We start from the raw sequence: 19998 nt of genomic DNA on the forward strand, positions 1-19998 counted from the left end.
TGGATAAATTGGAGTATATGGGAGATAGCCATTTCGTTATTCGCAGCTTTCTGGATAACAGGTTTCCAGATAACAGATCCCATACCTATAGTAAAAGACGTGTGAGAGCACGGAGCAATGCAGTGGATATATCCAGACTTAAAAAAATAGCACTGCACATTAGTTAATAGTTCTCTACAGCAACAGAACGTAGGCTAGATTGAGCACTGGCTTTGGGGTGCTTCCAGAAGCTGAGTAACACTACAACATTGCCAATTTCTTTCTTTGTTTTATATGGAATATGCAGCTTAATATTGCATCTAGCTGCCATTGAGCCTCCAGGGCTCTTACATATAGGCATTTTTGTGGGTTTGAGATGCAAGATGGGCTACACCCAAACATACAGTATTAGTTAATTAATTCCATTAAATTCTAGTTCAGTGTTTTTGCATGTTATTGCATTTGTGTTTCATTGTAGTTTTGTAAATGCGTCATGTTGCATTTTTTTGCTTGATGTGTTCAAAAGTTAATAGAATAGAGGCTGGAGTTTGAAATTCACAAAAAGGCACTTTGTCTTTATAATACCGCATATAAACACAATATATGAGTTTTTATGCAATCACATTTATAAAGGGCACTCATGCAACACCGATTATTAACCTCAGAAAATGTTAGCACAAGCATTTCCTTTTCTGGAATTGATAAATGGTGTAGGGCCACAGGGAAAAGACTGTACCCCTGTACATTATTGAAAGATAAAAAATACAGGAATCCAATTCTAATATATAAAATATTCTTTTAGACTGACAATTGAGCAAATTCTTAGCAAAATGATTCAATGTAATCACAGGCATGGGTCTATTATATCCAGAACCCCATTATCCAGAAATCACAGAAATACAGTAATGTTTTCTTATAGAGCTTAATTTAAGCAAACCATTCTTTTTTGACTGATAATAAAACAGTAACTTTTTCTTAAAGGCCTAACTTTTGGCACCCCAAGTAAAAATGACTTTCCGTCTCCTTTAAAACTACCAAAGTTGCAAAACTCCTTGTGGGTGGCAAAAATATCCTATTTTATTTTTAATGCTTTAATATTTTTTGGACGCCTTCAGAAATGGTAAATCAATTCACATTAAGACCCCTTATCCAGAACACCCTAGGTCTCAAGAATTCAAGGTATTAAGTCCTGTACCTGTAAAGTATTTATGAAGAAATCACAAGTTTTACTTATGTTCTCCACAAGATGGTGCCAGGATTTTGCATCAATTGATTATTCCACACCCACTAGGTTCTACAGTAAATGTGTTAACAGCAGATAAGTGTGCCGACATCCTGTCAGTGGGAATGCACACAATATCCTTCCTAAAACATTGTATTTGATTTGTTTAATACAATTATTGTGTATTTATAATGAAAAAGCTTTCCTCAATGTGGGTGTGGAATAAACAAAACTTGATGTTTGAGAACACCCTGCTTTACAAAGTATTCAATAAAAAGGAAATAAATCAATAAATAAATGCAATATAACAGTAGGTGTTTGGAAGTTATGACGTGGATCTCTGTCCTAAATATGACACAGTCAGTCAGCTAAAATTAAGTCTCTGATATGTAATATCAAAACTAGTATAGAAGATGCGTGTTGCAGGATCTGGAAGAAAATCACAAAGCAGGTACACTTCCCATGTTTTTATTTAGATATTTTTCATCTCTGTCCATCAGCCTTTAAATATAAACTTCAGGCATTGCTATAGAAAATGAACAGCCTGAGACTTTCAGTTTGACATGATACTTTCCTTTCTCCAGCTAAGCAGTCTTTCAGCTGGCAGCTGTTTGTGTTGTAAACATTAATGTGCATTAGGGTTGCTGAAACCAGCTGTGTATAGAATGGACTGTGTGTTTGCACCCAGTGAAAGCAGTAGTTACATAGTAGTTACAGTAGTTTCAAGGCACCACCCACAACATGCAACCCAGCTCTTTGGACGATTAGAAATGTTACTTATGATGTGCAAACAATGAGGGTTATTTATCAAAAAACAAATTTTTGATATTTTCAATAAAAAAGTCTGACCAAACTAGAATCCACAATTTAACCTGATTTAATGATCGGGGAAAAAACGCAACTTTTTTGTATTGCCACACGGAAACAGCTACTTTTTTGCATTGTCGATAGAAAAATTAGTTTATTTCGAAAAACTGAGAAATCAGTGGAAAAGTCTGAAATGTTCAGATTATTTTACGAAACCCAGTGCAGACCATAATATTTTCAAATTGCAAATAGGACCTCTGCCATCAACTTCTACAGGACCATGACAGGTTGAATATGGAGTATTTTCGGATTCTGACTTTTTGCATCTTTGGGGTATAATAAATCTAGAAAAATTCGAGATTTTTTTCCCACTAAATATTCCATTTTAGTAAAAAAAAAAACTCAAATTTTTCAAGTTTTTTGCATTTGGACTTTAATAAATAACCCCCTAAAATGCAGGAAGAAAAATGAGACAATAGCCATGCAACAATGAAAGACATTCATCCACTAGATAAATGATTCTACTTTAATATGACAGTAGGTTTTCATTTCTTGCTCATAGGCAACTGACTGAATTGCTGGCGTCTGGAACAGACCAGAAAAATATTAGGAACTATTTGGAATATTCATCACCTTTTAAGCCCCAATAAATGCCCCCTGTCTGCCTGGCTCTAAAACAGGAATTGGAACAGTAAAGACATGGTGGATGGAACTAAAACTCCAGACTCATTTTAAAAATAGGTTCATCTTAAAGATGTGGAGATTCCAGGCACAGGGAGTGAAGGACTGTGCCAACACTATTATAATATTTTTTTGCTACAGCTCTTCATCTACTTGTGCTATGCGAAATTAAATTAACTGGCTAATTGGCAGATGAAATTTTCAGACCTGCCTGGACTGACTTGTCTTATATCGATATGGGCAGGGAATGGCAGGCTGCCATAGATGTATCTATAATCACACAAAATATTGGTTTATACTGTAAATATTATAAGTATGTATGTTGCCAGTTTTAGTTCTATTTTGACCAGCAAATTGTAATTTCAGCATGGTGCTTTATCATTTTGCAGGGGGAAACATTAATGATCAATACAATACCATGTCATGGGGGGGGGAGAGGAGAGTTGTTACTGTGATCTGGAAGAAATTTCTATTTTACTGGCAGTTTTCCTACCTGCTCTGATTTGTCGTTCAAAATAGGTAACCAGGTGACAATACACTAAGCTTTGTAAATCAAGGTTTTCGGCAGTGGAAAGCACAACAGAGGAGTGGCAAAGATCAATAAAGGCTCAGTTTACACCTGGTCAGTTACTAATGGCAAGTAGTCACTGAGGGTTGTAATGAATTACTATTGCAGTTGCAAAACTGCCCAGTTTGAGCCCAACTGTGTTCTTAGTCCAGCTGCTACAAATGTTGCCACCCTGTGGCAGTGCCCCACAGATACAAATTAACAGGATTTTTCTTTTGGTGATTTTAAAATGGCCATTACTTTCACAAGAAAGTTACATAAGTGAATATTTGCTGGAGTACATGTAAAAAGGCAGGTGCTTTCATCCCATTACCAAACATAGTTTATCTGCACACGGGACGTGGAAAACAGGTTCAGCAGGTGACAGGTTTTTGCTTATGACGTTCTCTAGGGAGTATCCACTGGTTCAGAGGATTTACAGGTTCTACCTGTAGTCACGTGGTTATCTTATCTGTCATAGGGTTTTCTGTGGACACAAAGGGCGTATCCTATCATAGTACATGGAACAAGGTGAGAGAGGTCTACCCCTCCTTCTTGACACAACCACAAAACTTTCTGACTCTCATTCTAGAGTCAGAGTGACTGACCCAGCAGCAGGTTACAGGTAACATACTTAGAAACTGCATTGCCAATCCAATGTTTTGCTTTGTTTTTTCTATATAGAACAATTTTGTAATGTAAATTAATACACCTGTTCCATCCAATTACAATGCTAAAATTGATAAATAAAATGCTTTCTGCATTATAGTTGTGCATATGTATTTAATTATGTACCCTACAATCTACTGGATACAATACTACTGTTCCACTTACCCTAGCAATTGCAAAAAAATTTACTCGAATTTACTGTGAATCGTAATGCTAGTTCTGGTACTGGTACAAGTGAACGCTTGTATTATAGGGAGAAAGTCTTTTTCCTGAGTACATCTAATTATTTCAGAGAGTAGAATCATGACCTCTTCCTAATTGAATTTGGCTGTCTATATCAAATGATGTAATTATGTATCTGATAGGCTGGAGCCCAAATGAATCCATCTGCTGACATTACAGAGTAACTGAATTTGTAAACTTAGACTCTGCAAATATACTTCTCTATGTATGTATGACATTTTTTAAATCGACTTGCATATACAGAACAAAAAATGCTTCCAGATAAGTTATTTTTTACTTCTGTGTTACTTTTATTCATCGTGTTTCTATATGAAATACTGGTGACTGCAATTTTATTCATGGTAGGAGTTGAGTGTATCTGGTTGCCTAGTAAAATTATATTCTCAGTTCCCCATAATTTCAGTTAAAATATATACTTAGAAATGGCCACAGGTTCAGTAGGATTCTCATACACTGCAACAGATCTAATTCATCTCTAGGTGTTACGGCAGAGTAGTTAGACTTACCATGCTACATGCATTATGATTTGGATATTTCAGGAATGCCTTATCCTACTGAAGAAGACTGTTCATGTTCCATTCATTTTTTGCCTTGATGGGTAGTAATGTGTTCATTTGAGGGGGGGGGGCTTACCTTGCAGGAATCAAATCCTTCAGATAGAAAATGTTTTCTATAACTATTGTCTATAGATAATTTTCTAGATCACTCCCACAGAGTTTTCTAGTATGGCAACTCCTTCCCACACGCATACATTAAAACACACAGATAAGAAATGTTCTGTATACAAATTAAACTATAACACTCTTCACAGGCTATAAGTGTGAAACAGTGCAGTGCTAAGCCTGTAAGCTTAAAACCACAGTAGCCCTTGATTATTTACAGAACTGTATTTGTGTATCTAAATCTATTCAAAAGATAATTGTAAGGTCCCTTCATATGCATTTTCATATGATTTTCATGTGACTATTGATTTTATTATAGAGAAAAAAATCAAACAAGATGCAAGAAATATTATTTAAACCATTACTGCATGAAAATAATGCTGTCACACATGGTTCTATATTAGCAGAGATTGATGTGGAGTGACAAGATGTTGTGCTGCTATGGAGACATAGGTTACCTGTCTTAACTCTTATGTTTCCTATTTCCCTCCATGGTAATTATTACTTTGCAAAGCTATTTTTGATAACACATTTTTATCATTCTGTAGGTTAAGAGGTTCATTTACTTACACTTTGCTGGGTGACCCTTTAAGTGCACCATGGGTAACATGGTTGTAAGGAATAACTTTGAATGGGTCTACACAGACCAGCCTCACTCAGATAGGAGGAAAGAAATACTAGGTAAGTATCGATTTTCTGACCCATCTGGTTTTTTTATTTATGGCTCTACCTTTTTATATTGTAGTCACTAATAATGATGGCAATATACAATTAATGCTTATTGTGAAAGCACGAGAGATAATTGCAATCAGCACCTACAGTATTTAGCAATGTATTTCATATGGATATTAATCAGTGCACAAGAGCTTTTGAGCTGACATTTAAGGCAAATATAGACTTCCAAAATCTTTACAATAAACACAAAAGAAGGAATGAATACATAAAATGTACCAGTGTTCTATTTAATAATTTTAGCACAACTCAAATACATATGAGTATTTTCAGTTATCCAATTCTATTTAATGTCTGTACAGAATCTAACACACAACCTATTTAGCACCCCAGTATATGTCATACTTTGGGTGCAAAGAGTAATAAATAACATGCAAACTTTTTGGTAATTATTTTCATCCTCATTGCAGTGGTAAAACTATTCTAAATGCAGATTGTTATTTGTTATTCAAAGTGAGCCTTGGTGCTCTGCATATGCAAGCTCCATTAGTGCATCTACAACACAGGCAGACTATGGGCTATCGCACACTATACATTTGGATCATTGCTGCAAATATTGGTCATTAGAATTAAAAGGATAGCTATAAATCACTTTTCACTGGGGAGAATGGGAAGAATTTTAATTGTTTTTGATCCATGATTGTTGCTTTCCGCTATTCACACATTTACATTTTAACAGCTAGTAGCAGTAATCTCCTTGAGTGCAAATGCTTCAAAACTCAAGGATTATGCCAAATTGTTGATTTCCATTTGACATTTAATCTTAAAATCACAGAAAAATCTCCTCCATCGTATAAAACTAGCCATACACAACCAGATCTGTGTGTGAAAAAAGCACCGTGCTTCCCAGCTATTGCTAAGCGTCAACTTTCAATTATGTCGGCTTTTCTTGGAAACCTGGAACTTGTTGTTAAAGAGGAACAAACTCCCCAAACTCATTTACAATCATTCCAGTTCCTGTACACACCTACCTGCCCCCAAACTGCATCATCTGGACCCCTTAAGTTAGATTCCAGCTGATTTATGTCAGGCTTTTTTTTTTTTTTACTTTTCAATACTCCAATGGGCTGCCTGCCCCCCCCCCCCCCCACTATGTCAACCATACATACATATTCGTAACACAAACTTTTTTTTGTAATAAAATGTCTTATAATAATATAATATATATATATATATATAATTTTAGTTTTGAGTTAATTTAGGAATTTAAAAATAACTGCACAAAACCTAAATTATAGTCATAATGTGTTTTTGTTTATCCTTATAGCAAAATATCCTCAGATCAAGAATTTAATGGGACCCGACCCACACTTCAAGTGGATTGTCACTTTCATGGTTATGGTCCAGATACTGTCATGTTTTATTGTCCGTGATCTACCTTGGAAGTGGCTACTTTTCTGTTCTTATGCATTTGGGGGTGTAATAAACCACTCCCTTACCCTGGCAATCCATGACATCTCGCACAATGTAGCTTTTGGAAACAAATCAGCAAGGTGGAACCGCTTCTTTGGCATGTTTGCTAACTTACCTATTGGTGTGCCCTATTCCACATCCTTTAAAAAGTACCATATTGACCATCACCGTTATTTGGGTGGGGATGGCTTGGATGTGGATATCCCAACAGACTTTGAGGGACGTTTTTTCTGTACCCCCATTCGCAAGGTCCTTTGGATAGTAATACAACCTCTGTTGTATGTTCTGCGTCCACTTTATGTCAACCCCAAGCCCATAACTCATCTGGAGATCATAAATGCTCTAGTTCAGTTTTCCTTTGACCTAATAATATATTATCTGTGGGGACTTAAGCCTGTGGCATACTTGATTGCTGGATCATGCCTCTCCATGGGGTTCCACCCAATATCAGGGCATTTTATAGCTGAACACTACATGTTTTTGAAAGGTTATGAAACATACTCATACTATGGACCACTCAACTTGTTAACGTTCAATGTTGGCTATCACATGGAACATCATGACTTTCCAAGCATCCCTGGGAGCAAACTTTCACTGGTAAGAGAACATTAGTATGAATTAGAGCTATTAACATTGCTTCTTCCAGGCAGGTTGATGTAGGAAATGATCTATGTTAAAATACAACTTCATATCAATCTCATTTTTATAATGGCAGCAAAAGAGTAACTAGACGCTATTCCAGCTCCTCTAATAAGTTGTTCATCACTTTATCTCTATTTCAGTAACCATGGTATATTTCTCAGTGGGGTTCTCTATGTTTCCTGGTCTGCAACAGCTACTTGGTAAATAGTAATTCTGTATGAATGGAAGTTTTTGTAGAGTGCATCTTTATCAACAGTAAATGTTGTACCCACAGAATCATACATTAATGAATGCTTAATAAAAACACACATGAAACCGTAAGCATTTTTTAATGTACAGAGTTTGTAAAAATTCTGGTGTTGCAAAACTCTATTGTAGTTCAGCATCTTCTCTAATTCCCAACTCATGAATATGGATAGAAATCAATAAAAAATTCAGGGAAGGAGAATTCACCCCTTTAGCAAAAAAAACCCTACCCCCCACCCCACGTAGACCCCCCTTCCTCCACCTCCCTCCTCCTCCCTTGGTGCAGATTCAGGCATCGAAGTTCCATGCAACCATCTTCTGAGTCTTCGGTAAGCAGAGATGGAGAATGGTAAAGTGGCTCATGCACAGTTGGAGCAATTTACCATCTTGCAACAACTGCGCATGCCTCAAAATGGACGGAAGAAGACACGAAGATCCGTAAGATGGCTGTCGTGAACTCCAATGCCTGAATCTGCGCCAAGGGGTAAGTAAAAAGTTAGGGGCATTTCCCCCGGGAGGGCAGTTAGGCTGGGGGGAGGAGGGAGGGGGTCTTCGTGGGGTGGGGGTAGGGTTTTTTTTGCTAAAGGGTCGAATTCTCCTTTAAGTTTGCCTGTATCTAGTAACCCACAGCACCCAATCAAAGATTTGTTTTCAAATAGCTGACGCAATGCTACTTAGTGATTGGTTGCTATGGGTTATACATATAACTGTCAAACTTAAAACCATTTATATACACCATTGTGTCAACAACCACCCTTACGTAGATCCTGGAGTATCCAGGACAGCATTCAGCCCACTCTTACAGAACTACTGGCCAGGATCTCTTCCCCGGAACATGTCCATTTATATACACCATTAAATAGTTTGTTCACCTTTAAATTAACTTTTAGTATCATGTAGACAGTGACATTTTGAGGCAATTGTTTTTTTATTATTAATGATTTTCAAGTTATTTAGCTTATTGTTCAGCAGCTCTCTTGTAATTTGAACAATCTGGTTGCTAGGGTTCAAAATACCATAGCAACCATGCATTGAATTAAATAAGAGACTGGAATATGAATGTGAGAGGGCCTGAATAGAGAGTAATACAAAGTAGCAATAACAATACATTTGTAGCCTTACAGAGAATTGAAAAGTTGCTTACAATTATATAACATAATAAAAGTTAACATAAAGGTGAACCACCCCTTTAATATACACGTCTTTTGTTAAAAGTGTAAAGGTGATATGTGGCATCAGCACCTTCCACAGCTGCTCTGAAAAACTAGACACCCCCAGAAAAATTTCTGTTATTTTAAGTATTATTTCTCAATACATGGTGTTATTTTAGATATAACACATGAAAAACACCTTAATTTAAATCTATATGTAGACCAAAAACTATAAGAGCTGCAGTGTCAGCTCAGGATAGTGACACAAAACCCCCTGAAATGCCAGTAGCTACTGAATGCAAAACAAATGATAAACTTGAAAATAGTAAGAGATTTTTAAAAAGGGTAATACAATGCATGGTCTTAAGATTGCTGCTTGTCTTTTAACCAACCAGCAGATATCCTGTAATGGTCAGCTGTCTGAAAATAAATATCTGATTATTGCTATGGATTACTAGATGGGGGCAAACATAATTTTTCCCCCCACCCCCTGTACCCCTACTTCATGATTTCAAAGAGTTCCCATTAACCTCTTTTATGGGTCATCCAAAAGGAAGAAGCAGGAAGCTAACGCCCTATAAAGGGAAACTGTTAGTATTAGGTAACTGATTAATAAAAATGGGCAAGAAGAGGTGTGCCTTGATGTGTGGGAGTGCAGAGGAGTACCACATCTGCTGCATGGTTCAAATTTACAAAAAAATCTATTGTTTTATCTCTATTTGTTCTCCATTATATCTTATTTTATTAGAGTGATACAGTCACATTCATATCAATGATAATCACTTAAAGCACAATTTATTGATTTTAAAGGGGAACTCTTTTTAGACATGTAAGTTTACCTTTCCAACTCCAGGTCCTTTTTAATGTTGACTCGGTTAAGTAGCCAGTCAGGGCAGAGACAGACGCGGCAATTCGGGGAGATTAGTCACCTGGTGACAAATCTCCTCTTCTTCTGAGGCAATTCGGGGAGATTAGTTGTCCCAAAAAAGAGGATATTTGTCGCCGGCGAATAATATGCCCGAATTGCCATGTGTGTCTTTGCCCTAAGTGACAAGAAAAGATGAATTCACAAGGTGTGGCAATATATTATGCAACCCCAGTGAATTCAGAAGCTAATATTAAATCAGCACAATGTCACCATTGTACTTCCCAGGCATTCCTCACTATTAAGGTTGCCATACATGGGCAGATACTCACGTATGAAGAGGTTGCCACAGATACGCCCACCTTGAGTGGGTGATATGCCCACCTTGAGCTGATTTTTGGGCAGATATTGATCACGGAAGTTTGTCAGAGGACCCCATATACTCTCCAATAAGCTGCCCACTTTGTCTGTTGGCAGCTTTTCTCGGCCCGTGCATGGCAACCTTTAGACTTGTGTATGAGTTGTATATGCTGGTATCTAGAATGAAGGGCTTAAAAGGCAAGATCAGGTAGTGGAATTGTTAGGGAGGGAAGGAAAGGACAGGTAATCACAAATTTACCATCAAGTACATTGCAAGCAAGACCCAGCAAGCAAAGCCCATTAAACTTTGGGAATTTTTTTAGCTAATCATGTAACTGATGATTAGCAGTAACCCCCCCCCCCCCAATTCCTAGCAGTTGCAGGGTCTGCTTACTGTAAATTATGCCCCTAATCTATATGTGCAACCATTTTACACACTTTCATCTATGGTAGCTGACAATCTACAATTGTATATGATTTTATTAGTCATGATAACTGTCCAAAGATCAGTTTAGTGACAGATGAGTCCCTAACTATATACAATAAATACTATCTCAGAAACCGAAGGGCTGAACATAACAGGTGTCTATTTTTTTTTATTTATGTTACAATGTAATTATAATATAGCAAAAATGAACTTCTTTTCAATACCACTGCTGGCAAATAAAAAGGATTTGTATATCAGTTGATCCGTACAGGTTACTTTGATACATACACTGAGGTGCAGGCTGCAGGAAGGATTAGTGTGAGAGTTAAGTAATCATTGTGTAAGGACACAATTGTGTATCACACCCATTTTATTGCAAATGGCCCTGTGCAGGCAATTACTGAAATATTTGATATGTCTTTTAAATAAGAAATGTTTTAGGATGCCGTGTTTTGCATTTAGCTGTTTATATCAGGTTACTTTTCAGTGCTTATTATCTGATGAATGATATAGTGAGCTTTGTCAAAGATAGTGTTTTGTTGCTCAATTTGCTCAAACAGAAACACTTTGATGCTGTTCATTGTGTTACACCTGCCTAGTGTTCTGTATACAGTAATAAGTACACAGCATTTCCCCCAAAATGTAATTGTGCCTGCTTAAACCCATCTGAAATGTCAAGTGCAACATTTTGAACTTAGTGAATCAGGCAAGTCGGAGTGTAGTAGTAATGCACACATAGATGCTAGGGGTCTTGCATAAGAGTATTTTTTCTGCCCTTTCTAGTGACTTTTTTATGTGTTCCACCATAGGGGAATACATAAGTTAAAATACCTCATTCTATATGAACATTACTGCCAAGGACACACTGAAACACCAAACAAAGCATTTCATCTGTGTTGTGTAAGAGCCCTTTAGGGTAGGGCTCTATTACCCTTCTCCATGCTATGCTTGCTGCCTAAGATTGGTAAGCTTTTCAAAGTAACTAATTTTGCCATTAAAGGGAATGTTCAGCTTTGAATTAACTTTTAGTATGATGTAGAAAGTGATATTCTGAGACAATATGCATTTGGTTTTAACTTTTTATTATTTGTGGTTTTTGAGTTATTTAACTTTTTATCCAGCAGCTCTCCAGTTTGCATTTTCAGCAATCTGCATTGCATTCATTTATTTGAATAAGAGACTGGAATATGAATAGGAGAGTCCCTGAACAGGTAGATGAGCTATACAAAAGTAGCAATAAAAATACATTTGTAGACTTACAGAGCATTTTTTTTTTTAGATGGGGTCAATGACCCCCATCTCAAAGCTGGAAAGTATCAGAAGAAGAAAGCAAATAATTAAAAAACGATAAAAAAATTTGAAGACCAAATGAAAAGTTACTTAGAACTGGTCATTCTAAAAGTTAACCTGTTAAGTGACCAGCAGACTAGACTCAATATCAGAAATATCTTTACGCTTTATAATTTGCATTTCAAATTAAGTGTATAAGCTTGCTTGGGTGTGCTGGGCACTTATTAAGAGACTTGTATTCCTCCATGTAGAAAGTGCATAATACTTAATTAAGATATTTCTGGCCAAAAACACTTTTTGCATAAATACAGAAAATTCAATTCTAAGCAACTTTCCAATTTATTAATAAGTGTCTAGTGGTCTTAAAGTTTTTGTAAATGCAATATACAAATGAAAACATAAATTGTTGAACCATCTCTGTTTTCCAGTTCAATGCAGAATAAGTTCCGTCCCATGTCTGTTAATTGATTCAGGAGTCAGAACCAGAAGTGCATAGAATATAAACAGCCAGACAGAAACTGCTTTCAATAACAATTACATTTACAAATACTTTAAAACCACTGTAAATTTAACTTAGCAGGTATGGGGGTGGGTGCTGATGTCACTGGGTGGGGCAGTGATGTCATGGAGGAAGAGCAGGTATATGCCAATTGCTACATCAATTTTTGGAGAGTCCTGCCTGGTTTTCACATTTGGAAAAGCTGGCAGGCAGTTTTGATCCAAACAACCCTTCCAAAAATAAGACTGACCAGGTCAAAACTAGAAATGTAGAAACTTTAACTGATGTATATAGGTGTTGGGATTATTTAATAGAGAGACTTTAGTGGCAAATTATAGTTTCTCCTCATTCATGCTTTGATAAAATAAAAACACTAAATAAAATTGTATAATGAAAACTCAATTGTATGGAAAGAGCACATGAAGTGGTTTTGTTCTAAGATATATGGCTGGCTGCACATTGGTGGAAAAACAGGTTGTACAACAAATAATATATGGGATAGAGCTGACTCCTTGTGCTACAGGAGAGAATTTGAGTAATGAGGGTTGGTAGAACCTGAAATATCACTGTGAGTTTCTGTGTAAGAATGAATACATTATCACAAGTAAAACTCATACAGGAGTTTGTACTTTGCAGTTACAAACTAGTAGGACCAGCTACTTTGTTTAGAACTCCCAGGACCTGCATTAGCTTTTGTCTAATATCTCCATAGTGTCTTGCTTTGTATTTTTGTGTTGCCTGACAACAATATTGATCTGAATGGACCTTAAGGCCGATGACCTACACATGATGCCTTCCTTTCACTTGATTCAACTCCCCCACCTGATTCACTTGTTTGAAGTGAATGGGGGATGCCGGGATGTTTTGGAGCATCAGTTTAAAGGGGATACTCGTAATTTAAATAAGAGAAGGTATAATCACTGGACATGTCCAATTGTTAGGCACCCTGCAGTGATTCTAATTGTTTACCTGCTATCCTGGGCTTAGGGTCTCCAACCTTTTTGGCAAAAAAATACTGGTCTTCCTAAATTGTTATCTTTATTCCCTATTAATAACATTGGTCAGTAAAACTGTGGCATTCGTGCCTGTTTGGTAGATTTTTTGTGCATTTCACTTTATTCCACCTAGTCTATGAGACTGTACACATAGGAGCACATGTAAACGTTGAATTTAGATCAAATTTGATGTACACAATTTTTTCTGTGATTGGTATGTACATGTATTCCTGTGTGTACATTTCATTTTAAAGCCTTGGTTCAGTTAGCTCCTACTTTTCTGCCCATGTGTAAAAGGCCTTAGAGAGACTGAGCAAGTTAGATGCCACTCTGCAAAATGATGTCTCTGCCCTCTCTTGGTTTTAGTGCTCTTTTGACAGTTGCATAATTCCATCTATGAGGAAAGAACAAAAATTCAAAAGAGTCACAGAGAGCAATATACAGAGTGACTCAATGGGCATGCCACCTGCATATGCAATTAAGTCTCAAGATGCTGACACGGCAGTTCTAAGACAGAGCTGCTGGGATGAAAGCCTCATATTAGCCATAGTAAACAACTAATATCTTAAAAAATAAATTGCAAAGAAGTATGCCTTTTTATTGCACTAGTCACTTCTCATTTTAGGGAAGAGACACACGGTCAGATTTGGGGAGATTAGTTGCCTGGCGACAAATCTACTCATCTTCAGGGCGACTAATCTACCCTAACTGCCTTCCTGCCGGCTAGAATGCAAATCGCCAACGGGATAGCACTCAGACCACTTTGTTTTCCGAAGTCGCCTGAAAGAAACTTCAGACGACTTCGGAAAACGAAGAGCTCCAAATGCCATTCTGCCGGCGATTTACATTCTAGCTAGCAAGAAGGCAGGGGAAGGCAGTTCGGGGAGATTAGTCGCCCCGAAGAAGAGGAAATTTATAGCCGGGAATCTGACCGTGTGTCTCTGCCCTTACAGTGACACACAAAAGGGGTTAATAAACGCTATGTTCAGAAAATATTGTAATTCAACTAATGAGAGTAAAACAAATGGAAATTACCTAGTATACCTGATAACCATGTCTGTTAGTGATTAAGCATAAAACTACTTAATAAAAGCCATCTGGCCGTGTGTAACACTTTATAGTTACTAGTTAACTGGTTGCTAATGGTAACATGTTAGGCTCCAAAGTTCAGTCATGCCATTAGGCTGGCCTTTGTACAAAGAGGCATTATTGGAAACATTCTGTGAAACAGTTATTCATCTTGCTTCTTACTTTGCTGAATGTATTTTTATTTTTTTACTATTAATACCTTATCAAATAATCTGTCGCTCTAATAGGTATTTATCACTTAAATAGCAGGCTGAAATTGTGTATTGTTTTCCTACTACAGTTGTTCCCAAACTGGAGGGGAGGGCTGGGAAAAAATATAGTGCTTTCATTGAGAGAGCAAGGAAGTTTCTTGCAGTTGAAGCTAAAACTTGAGAAAATGTAGGGCTAATTTTTACTACTACACATACAGTGGGATACGTGCAATTTTAAACGCAGTTGCAGTAAAAATCTTCAAAGTCTGGTTGATTTGATTTCTGAATTTCCGAGTGTCCCATTCTATGGGAAACGCCTTATAACGCCTGATTTTGGAGTTGGAGCAATCGTGCCAGGGTCCCTCTATGTCAACAGCTACAATTGTACTAAATTCAAAACATGAAGCAAGGAGTGCAGGTTGACACATAGGTTGGCAAGTACCTTAAATTAATGATATTGTTCCCCAAATGACTGTGTAACTACCATTGCCGTTGTATATGATATGATGATTTGCAGTACAGCAGAACATTTTCCCAGGATTTGTTATAGTATGGATTTGGTGTAATGAAATCACATAAGGAGCAGCATAAAAAGGAAACACAGAGAGCATAAAATAGGGTATAATATAAAAAGGGTACAGAAGGGAAAAAAAAGCAGAATATAGATTGTAAGTTTGTGTAAGCAGGGTCCTCTGGTCCAATTTATAGTCTATAACCCTTGTTTGTTAAATGATTGTATATTAATTAATGTAAAGCACTGCATAACTTGTTCTTCATGAGGATAATAGTGACGCATTTAATGTAGAGTATGAGTAGAAAAGAAAGAAAGGGGAAAGAAAGGTTGAGAATAAAGGATAAAATTAAAAAGGGAAGGTTATCAGAAAAAGCAGTGAAATAAAAACGAAGGGGGAAGGATATCGCAAAACAGGAGAGTGGTATAAAGGGGGAAGGAGAACTGTAGAGCAGAAGAGAAATTAAAAGGAGTAGAGAAAATTGGACAGCAGAATAGGGGGAAAAGGAACACAACTTAAAGTGCAGAAAAGAGAGAGAGAAAAGAGGGGTGGTAGAGAATGAGTGGTCAGAAAAGTAAGAGTAAAAGGTAAGAACTATAGAAGGGGTGAGTATATAAGAACAAGGTTAGAGACAATACAAGAGAAGATGTGAAAAAAAGAGCAGAATTGTACAGAAAAACGGAATGGCAGGAGAAAGACTGCAGAGGGAATAGATGAGTTGGGGTGGAAAATAGCAGAATGTAAAAGAGCAAAAAGGTTATGTATGTGCGGTATGCTGCTTAGATGTTGTAAAACAGAAAGGTCTAAGCAACAAAACTTTCAAACCATGTGCCATGTTTGTTCATTCTTTCTAACCCTGCAGTTTTCTTCTTCAAAATTTTTGAAAAGTTTTTATTTATACATTTTACAAACAATACAAGTTCAATGTTATGCATTGTATCTTCTTCAATGTTACCTTAAACCTTTCTTATTTGCTCTACTCCAGGTCCGTAAAATCGCTCCGGAGTATTATGACACCCTTCCATATCACACATCATGGGGGAGAGTGCTTTGGGATTTTATATTCTGCAAGGAACTGGGACCTTTCTCACGTGTCAAGAGAGAGTGTGAACTAGCAAAGAAGGACTAAAAGATCTGTGGAAAAAAACTATTTATTTTCATGATACTGTGTGATGTGTTTTATATTCTGAGCTTCAGTTCTTAATTAAGCGTGCATCCAATTTCTGTTTGCGTGGATATTGTGTTTTACTACCTCTTCCACCAAAAGCATCTTCTCTTGGCTGGTATTTATGCTTAGATGAAATATAAATTTTCAGCTTGTTGCCCTTTATTAGGAGACCCTAGATTTTGAAGAGGTCTATGAGACATAAAGTTGTGAATTGTCATTTTATTCATTTTTTTGACAATTTGGATGCAACTAAGCATTAGCAATGACATAATTACACTGAACACATTAAGTGGATTTGGTGTTTGAATATATTAATTAGAAGTTTTTTCCAATTTTTGATATGATTTTAAATGTAATACAACAGAATATTTGTTACCATAATATGGCAACAGATACTGGTCCCTGGTTGCATTCTTCACAAAACTGCTTTGATGCGAGTCACTTAACCGGGTGACATATGAGAATCTTAATGTTCTTAAAGTTTTACACTATTCCTTTCATGTAAACATGTCATTTGCAGTCTACTCCATGACAGTTGCCTATGAGCAAATTGGGTATAACACTAGGAGCCAAAATATATATAAATAAAGTTTTTTAAAATCGAATTAAACCAGTTCCGTTAATTTTTTTAGTACAAAGGTAGCAAAGAAGCTGTGTTTAGGTTGCAGCTGGAAAATATTTCCAAAGGTGAGATCACAACTGTGATCTTCCCTGGGAAAAATCATAGTGATTGGAACATTGAAATCATTGAAATAAAAATCTCAGTCTCATACACAGTACCTGGCACCCCAGAGCCAGACCTAGATTAAATTACATTTTAAACATCAGATATTAAATATGCTATGAACTGTCTGGTATAATAATGCTTAGATTGAAAGAGCACTCTGAGATCTGTAAAGAGATCCAGCCCAACACCCATTTTTGTGTATTTCTGTACTCACAGTTATTTTGCAGGTGAAATATTCAAACGTGGTTGTAGCACTCCCTGAACTGAAGTCCAGAATTATTTAACTAAACAGGTGGCAACCCTACCCATGAAAGCAATGCAGTGATCTTGGCAATCTCTCTCCTATAAAAGCTAATGTTGGGGGAGGATTAAACCCTGTGAAACTAGTGCCTTAGTCAGCAGACACTTTTCCCATGATATGCAACCATTCAGGGAAGTGCCAGCCTATAAAAAATATAAACAAAGGTATATAGAACAGGGAACAAGGGAATGGGCACTGATTAAACCTCTCTTTTTTGTCCCAGTAAACCCAACAAGATATGACTGGGAAAAAAAGTAACACATTTCTGAAATGGTTACTTGAGAGCCCAGATCTAAATCCCATCAAGATTATTACTGGATTTGTTCATTTAAAAAACACCAACATGTTCAGCAGTGATGTACATAAGGGTACATAACTGACAAAGAAGCTGACAAAGAACCTTAGAAAATGAAGGCCTCTGCCTATAAGGGTGTGGATAATTCATACACAAGGTATAAAAATATGTAGTAGTAGTAGGGGAAGTATATGTTGGAGTAATATTCAGTGTTATGATTGTTAGTGTGGAGATAGTAAATGAGCAGAATGTAATACTTGTTTACTTGAGTCAGCTGAAATCCCCCAATGTGAATGCAGTACTGGGTGCACGTACCGTCAGTGGTCCATCCTCCACCATTAATCCAAAAAGAAGGTTTTCGTACAGCACCGGTAGATTAAAATGCCTTTATTGATACATTACATGGCAAACAGCCTGGTCCGCGACATTTCAGGCCTTCAGGCCTTTTATCAAGCCTTTTATTGAGCAGAATGTAATATGCAGAAGGTAATGTGCTGTAGGATGTGATGACTTGAAAGGAGCTGCTAGGTTATAAGGTAAGTGTGTAAGTTTCATGGAAGAGGGTTTTAATGGAAAATTGAATCTGCAGGATAGGGGGAATAACTGATGCTGGGGTAATGAATTCCACAGTTAGGGAATTGTTCTGGTGAAGTCTTGTAGGCATACATTTGGTAAGAGTATTAGAAGAAAGCCTAAGATTATTAGAGAAGTTATCAATTTGTAAAGTATTTGGAGAAGAGGTTTGAAATGTAAGATGGGGCATTGCTACTGAGAGTAAATCGAAACATGTAGTGTCTAATAAAAGGACAATTTGCAGAAAAGCACTGCACCTTTCCTGGTCTGCTTCCATGCAATTTCTACATATTGATTACATTTTGCACCTTGGAGAGGGTACAGGAACAAACTTCTAGGATTAAAGTTGTTTTGGGGATTGATACCACAACCTGCTGGAACAAAGTGAATTAACTGAGAGTTCTGCAGATAAGGGTGAGGAGTTTAAATTTGATATGAGAATGTATTGGTAGATAATGCAGGGATTTGCATACAGATGCAGCAAAGGTGGTTTTAAGGATGGGGTACAGCTAGCTGTATTATGGATGGATTTGTAGAGAAGATAAGCAAGTGAGTGAGTAGTAGGTCAATAATGAGTTACAATATTGCCAGCAGAGCTGGACTGGGGGGACCACCGGGCTTCCACATCAGGGCCCTGCCCCAACCACAACCTCCCTACGACACACCCTCCCTGTCTGGGTCGGTGGGGCCCATTGAGTTTTTTAACTGGTGTCCCACCAGCCCAGTTTGTCCTGGATTGCAGGTAGGAATGTGGTGGGTGGATTTTAAATGGGTTGTGCATGAAAGAACTTCGGGCGACTATGGAAAACGCATGTGTGCATTAGCGCAGGCGACTTTTCATTATAGCCTATGGGAAAACATGCTGAGGCAGTTCGAGGAAATAGTTGCTCAGAAGACGAGGCGATTAGTCGCCAGGCGACAATATCTCCCCGAATCTCCTCATGTGAACTAACCCTAAAAGGGTGTAAATAAATTTCTCCCAGTCAATATCACAGACAGGTACACAGTTAGAATTTCCTCTCACTGTCATCATAAATAGGGATTATCACCTGGCAGAACAAGTAAAAATGGGGCTTGAAGCCAATGTTATTTATAGGTGAGAAATGAGACAAAGACCAGGGTTTTTTCCAGAAAGATTGCAACCATAAACACATGCACAAAGAATGTGGTCCATGTCCCACCAAGCTTACAATCTAAGTGAATGGAATGGGTGGCAAATGCTGGATATGCAGAGCAGCACCATATGAGTGAAGCAATCTAAATAGTCATTTTGGTAACCCTGATGAAGTACTTTAATTTCTGTATATGTTTTTTAAAATGTTTCCCTATGTATGAATATGTAATTAATATGGATTACTACACTATAGTTGCTACACTATAAGATCTCTCTATGGTATATTGTTATTTTCCCTAGCTGTTTAGCGCTGACCCCCACAGATTGTTGGTTTTTGGTTGAACATTACGCTCGAGGAGAACAAGTTTTTTCAGGTCGAATTAAAAGGGGAACTCCAGATACTTTGGACAATTTTGCTTTTAGCATATTTTGGTCAATCTAAATAGCCAATTCACCATCCAGCTGCCTAATTCCCTTACTAGAGAAATCAATGCAGAGAACACATAATTAAAGTCAAAAAGTACTCAAACAAGCACACTGTACAATTGTATTTCAATTTTATCAGATGGGTTATGCCCCTTCCAACACTTTTAGACTT

General features: G+C 37.2%; 1 protein-coding gene across 1 annotated transcript; it reads left to right on the top strand.

Annotated features, from left to right (window-relative positions):
• Positions 1-3832: 3832 nt before the first annotated feature.
• degs3.L (degenerative spermatocyte homolog 3, lipid desaturase L homeolog) lies at positions 3833-16965 on the top strand. Its single transcript, NM_001087376.2, is given in 4 exon segments — positions 3833-3861; positions 5359-5491; positions 6810-7552; positions 16208-16965. Coding segments are annotated over 3 exon segments (969 nt in total). The 5' UTR covers positions 3833-3861; positions 5359-5409; the 3' UTR covers positions 16352-16965.
• Positions 16966-19998: the final 3033 nt, after the last annotated feature.

This window comes from Xenopus laevis, chromosome 8L, assembly GCF_017654675.1.
Source record: "Xenopus laevis strain J_2021 chromosome 8L, Xenopus_laevis_v10.1, whole genome shotgun sequence".
NCBI lineage: Eukaryota > Metazoa > Chordata > Amphibia > Anura > Pipidae > Xenopus > Xenopus laevis.